General features: G+C 44.6%; 1 protein-coding gene across 1 annotated transcript; it reads right to left on the minus strand.

Moving 5' to 3' along the window:
• Nucleotides 1-2,126: 2,126 nt before the first annotated feature.
• LOC139451038 (uncharacterized protein F54H12.2-like) lies at nucleotides 2,127-3,404 on the minus strand. The gene has a single exon (XM_071232850.1). The coding sequence runs from the start codon at nucleotides 3,402-3,404 to the stop codon at nucleotides 2,127-2,129; it is 1,278 nt and encodes a 425-aa protein (XP_071088951.1).
• Nucleotides 3,405-6,052: the final 2,648 nt, after the last annotated feature.

Raw genomic sequence — 6,052 nt, forward strand, 5'->3', positions numbered from 1 at the left:
GGTTGAGAGGTAGGATCGATAGGATCTTATGCAAATCGGTAGAATCGAATGATGCGTGATTAACAACTCCCGTTTGACGCGTCGACCGATCGTCTTGCTGGCCAAGATACGAATGTACTTCTTGTGTCGCGACAGTCGTATTTTATCCTCATCCGGTAAGTGTATGTTTCCTCTCAGAATGTTAAATATCAGAGTTATCACTGCCATAAACTGGTCGCCCGACGCATGTTTCAACAAAGCTTTTCTTTGTCCGGCATTAGCTTGGTTCAACATCAGAAGAAAAGTCACATGTTTTTCTAGTAGCTCACTCATGTTGAGATGGTCGCTCACAAATGTTCCAGCGTGCGTTGACCGATGTCGTTTTATAGCATTTTTGTTTGGTCTAACATTTCTTGTTGACTTTGGGGCTCGTCCACCATGTGGATATAGCTACAGTGAGGAGAGAGTCGGAAATGTTCGATCATCGGATCATCTTCTGGTATCCAACGATGAACGCGTAGCTTGCACTTGAAACAGTAGGCTTTATCAGATTGCCCAGTGTATATAAATCCGGCCTTAGCCATCGATGTTGGTGACTGCTTCATCTGCAGTGGCCACTTGTCAAAAGTCTTTAGTCTGTCACTAAACTTTTGTCCATACACCTCAGTACAGAGGTCTGCTTTGGCGCAGTCTGGAACTACGTCGTCAAATCTTCCACATACATCCATAATGACGACGACGACGAGGAGAAAGGTCTGCTCGCTTCGAGGGTTGAAAGTGAAATGTTGGAACTCCGGTGCAAAATCACCTTTTTTTTTGTTGTTGTTTAGTAACATCACTGGGGCAAGTACACCGTACACACTTCATCGGGAAATATTCCAGTGCGCAAACGACCATACTGCGGATTAGCATAAGGCGAAACATCCAAAACGAGATACCCATATTTTTTCCCCCCAACGGCATCTTGAAAGGATTCCGCAAAATATTTTGCCTGTCCCGAAAATATTTGCGATGCCAAAATTTTGTATTCGTGCGCTGAACGCGGGTTGGATAGCAGAACGAAGTAATGGGTGTTCAGAGACATGGTTCTGTTGCATTCTCCTTTGGGATAGGCGGATTGTTGTATGTTGATGACGGAAATCCCCAGATGATGCGATAGCGTGGTGTAAAGATGTAAAAACAACTGATTTTTGCAAACTTGCTGCATGAAGTCATCTGTCACGAGAAGACATCGTTTGCCCGACTCTGACGAATAAGAATTTAGCTGGTCTTCTGTAGGTAGTGAATCTTGAAATCGAATATTTGGAATGGTTCTTTCCATGTCATTGTAGACATCTTGCCAGACGGCGTAACAGTAAATAATCAGGTTGGGCGGCGGATCAAACGTGGTATTGGCTTGTTTTAAGAGTCGAGCGGTCCAAAACGTTTTTCCGCTCGAAGTTCCACCTAACACTGATATGGTAGCTGATGTGTGAAAAGGTATCAGGCACTTCTTTTCTTCCATGTTATCTCTACCGCTGTCGACCTCAGAACTGATCTGAATGACTACCGGTCAAAGTTATTTATACACAACAAAGATATGATTGGAATTGAACTACTTTTTATTTTTTTTATTTTTTTACAAGCACAGTAATATTTTTAAAAATCAATACAAGGAGTGCTCACATGAGTGCAGTATTTGAAGTAGTTACAAATGAAGCTAGTGACAAAGGCGTCATTCCATTGTAATTCATTGACATCAAACTGATGGACAATCTGGTTCAATCTTAAATGATCTTTAAATATACACAGTAAAAAATACAAGCAGTAAAACCCACACCCCTTGGAATCTGTAGATTGTAACTGTTGAATATTGCGAGTGTAAGAACCGACATAGGACTTTAAATAATGATCGAATACAACGTCAACTGGTTCTGCCAAACTGTCAAACAGTTCTGCTCTGTTGTTTCCTCGGAGATACACAGCAATCCAGTGGCGACCTCTGTTTTGTCTAACATCTGTATTGACGATGAGACCGACTCCCTTTTTCAGCAAAGAAGGGGGGAGAACGGGTAAAGTATCTTTTGCATAAACGCCTAACACGTGTCTCTGTAAGCTCGAGTCGCACTGTATGGTGCACATCAACTGAGAAGCCTTCATCGCCTCGCTTACTTGACGAACACGTTGCGGGCTTGGTCGATTTCGATGAGGGAATTCCTCTGAGTCAAGACGACGCAACTGAGAGGATTGATCAGTGCCGATTTAAATTCCAGTTCCAGCCTGACGGTGCCCGATTTCACCAGGTTCAGGTACTCCGAATCTTCGCACTTCTTGTCCAGGTCGAAGACGAACAAGGCGCTCCCCAAGAGAAAGTCGCTTCTGGTGATGGCGTTTCCTTCGTCCTTCTTCCAGAGATCCATGCCGTCGAGCATGTTGACGTAAGACTCGACATCGTCCGCCTCCGTGGGTTGACTCGGCACACTGACGCCGTCGACGTACAGGGTCACTTTTTTAAGCATGGAGGACTTGAAATTAAAGGGGTTTCCGGTATACGACCCGTTCAAACTGGCGCTGTTGGCCACCAGGTTGGACACGTTGTCGATGGAGTGCGTCTGCTGGCTGGTGGGGATGCTGGTGACCTTGACCTCGGTTTTGGTGTACGGGTAGAGGGCGTTGGACTTTACGAAGAGTTCGTTGTGAGCCAAGATCAGGGCGGGGTTGACTTTGACTTTGCACACCTGCAGGTAGGCGTCCAAGATCTGAACTTTGAATTCGTGCTCGGTCACGTTGCTCATCAAGCAGAATTTAGGATCCGATCTGTACATCTTCAATGTCAGGTCTACCTCGTTCAGCAGGTACCGGTTCACGTCGAAGATATCTTCGTAGATGGGTCCCGACATGGTCAGTACTTTGCTGTCCGCTATGTAGGAGGCTCTCGACGACATTCCGTCGTTGATAGATCCGGTGACGTTGCTGCTCTCCAGGTCAGAGTTTTGTTCGGCTACGTCCTTGTAGAACAGCTGCGTGGTCAACTGAGTGCTCTTGGCCTCGTGTCCATACTCCAACAGGGTCTTCATCATACTTTTGTAAGCGTAATGGTTGTTGGTGGAAGACACCAGCTGATTCTGCAGGTAGACCGTCACTTGTGAAAAAAGCGACTGCAAAAACAGATTCACGGGGGCCACATTTTCATCTTCTGCCAAAGCCGTACCGTCCGTTTGAGTGACTTTGACTTTGAGGTGCAGACGGGTGCGCTTCAGATCGACGTAGTCGCCTCCGGAATTGGACACGTGAAATTCCAAAGGCGTGGAATCGTTGATTTGGCTCAAAGGGCGCACGTTGACGAAGTAATGTTTCTGAACGCTAGTCTGATAAGGGGGTAGAGTGAAGAGGTTCAAAGTTTCTGGCACCAGCTCTTCAAATTCTTTATCGTTCAACAGAGCCATGATTACTTTTAACTAAAGATATCGTCTTCTTTCACCGGGGTACACTTGAGCACTTTCGCCGTCTTGGAAGGTGTGGCGTTGATGTTGTCAGTTCAACGAATTTTCTTCGTAGTGACGCATTTGACTCCTGCCTTTCGTTTTAAAGCCTTCACCCTCTTGTCTTGAGCCTCTGCCCTGTCAACCTCGCTCTGGGATTCCGAAGTCATTTGAACGACCATATTAGATGCATCTGACCGTTGTGCTGTTTGTGCTGTTTGTGCTGCTGCTGCTGCTGCTGTCGGTCGATGGGGTTGGATCACCATCCTTTGTAATTTCCGGTTGACTAGTCTAGGCGACCTCTTTTTGTCAAAGTAATGTTTAAACTTGGCGTAGTCGGGAAAGTACAGCGGACGGGAAGACGAATCCATGGTCACAATACTACTACTACTCCACGAAAGGATAACGTCTCAAATGAAGTGTGGCGTAGGTCTCCTCCGTTAAGAATGAAGGCATTGAGGTATTTTCCGACTTTAAATACAACTCGATATTGTCGGTTTCTTTCAATTTGATACGAATGTTAAATTCGGTACCAACAGTGTACGTAGGTCCCTGTCTCAGATCGATGCGTCTCAATAAGGCCAGTTGAGTTTCCCCCACCAACAAACTGTCGCCTAAGTTGCATGACACGTCCACGTAGGGGTCGCCACCGGCGATTTTTGTCAGATTCAGCTTTCCAAAATTGAGCTCGACCAAAGACACCGTCCAGAATCCGTCGAAGGTTAACCTTTGATTTAATTTGACGCGGAAGTGATAAGGTGAATTCTCCGGAAAGGCTGTCGTTTTGGAATCTGTGCTTTTCAGAAAGATGTACTTTTCCATTGTGTCTTTATTTTTTTTTAGAGGTCTTTCAGTTCGCTCTCTTCTACGTAGGAATCAAAAGACGAAGGCCAGCCGAGCCAACGTACGAGAGCGTAGGTTTTCCCTTTCACTTTTTTTCTCTTCAGAATTTTCTCCACCTGCCACAAGACATCTGCAGCTTTGTCAACCTTCTGCAGTTCGCTCGCGTAAAAGCTGCCTTCCAGGGGTTCGTCGTGAAAATCTTTCAGCTTGTACTGAGGGAAGGTTTGTTTCTTGTAACGTTGGGCCACTTTAAACAGTTCTTCCGTCCATTTGAGATCGAGTTCCTTGCTGAAAGGTTTCCTGAGGTATGAGATGCGAACCAGGTCGCCCAATTTAAATAAGTATTTCTTGATGACAGGTTTGACTTTTCTCAGAGGTTCCAGATAGACGTGATTCCACACTTTCACTTCGTTGGTTTTATCGACATCTGCCGGAGAGAGACGGGGTAGAGACGAATGTAGGGTATGATTATAATTGGATACTAATTCCGCCAGAACGTCCAGATAATGTTTGGTGTTATTGTGGGTCATGTATCTGGTGATCAGCGATTTCAGTGTTCTGTTGAAACGTTCCACGTAATTACTTTTGATGTTTTCGTTGCGAGCTATGGTGAGTTTTATCTTTTGTAAAAACATCTTGAACGCGCCCTTAAATTCGCTTCCACCATCTACTCTCACTTTCTCGGGACGTTGCTGCTCGAGGATTTGTTTGAAAGCTTTCAAGACGGTTTCTGGTTTCTTATCGTTTAACGGAAGGGCGAATGCAAAGCGGCTCAATATGTCGATGGCCACCAGCAAGTATCTCACACCATCGTTCCACTTCGTAAACCTAGACAGGTCGGCCAAATCCACGTCAAACATTTCGTGGATAGAATTCACTCTGACTTTCATTCGTTTGAAACGGTATCTGACTGGTTTGTGTAAACTGTAAGCACCTTGATTGTTGACAAACCGTCTGACACCCCTCGTTGGAACTTTCAATTGACCTTTTAACACCTTTTTGAGTTTACTCAGACCCCAAAACACGCCCGGATTTCTGGGAGTGAAATAATAATCTTCCAGTACTTTGTCAGAAGTTATCTCTCTCGAGCTCATCGTGTAATGATAGAATATAATGGATGATGTTTCGTTTTATATCATTGTCATCTATGCGTGTCTGAAGATGAAATACAAAACAAAACAAATTTTCAACATTGATTTTTATTTTCAATATCATAATTAAAAAAAACAAACTAACATAATGCTCGAGAAAACATCTCACCATTCAGCTGTCAAAAGGGATATTTAAAAAAAAAAAAATGTACATTCACATTCTTTTGTCTAACTTTAACATTTTCTCGACGTGTTCTTTCAATCCCTCCTTCCATTGAGACGTTTTAAATTGAGAGTCACGATAGTCCTTGCATCGATACGGGACCAAGTTAAAGTCCCTCACATCTCAAAAACTCGGGTCTTCTAGCAGCAGTTTTCTCCAGCTTTCGTGCACCTCTCCATCGTCTACGTCGGATAATGTCATGTTAAAGTATTTCTCCACCAGTTGTTGTTCAGACAAGTTGCAGGTGTGGTCCCGTTCACCTTCCGCATCGAACATGCACCCGAAACACAGTTCACGAGACAGTCGTTCGATTATCTTGGTGACTTGAATACAGTAGCATAGAGTCAACAGGTTTTCCACGAGTTTCATCTTCTCCGCCATAGCGACCTCGTCCGCGGACAGTGCCCAGCGAGATTTCTTGATGATGACTCGCTTCGTGACGTTGAATTCGTCTT

The sequence above is a fragment of the Haliotis cracherodii genome, unplaced genomic scaffold, assembly GCF_022045235.1.
Source record: "Haliotis cracherodii isolate W230 unplaced genomic scaffold, xgHalCrac1.p SCAF_8, whole genome shotgun sequence".
NCBI classification, from domain to species: Eukaryota; Metazoa; Mollusca; class Gastropoda; order Lepetellida; family Haliotidae; genus Haliotis; species Haliotis cracherodii.

Bases quoted from the DNA above. Each gene is read 5' to 3' on its own strand.
- LOC139451038 (XM_071232850.1), bottom strand. From the start codon at position 3,404: ATGGCTCTGTTGAACGATAAAGAATTTGAAGAGCTGGTGCCAGAAACT.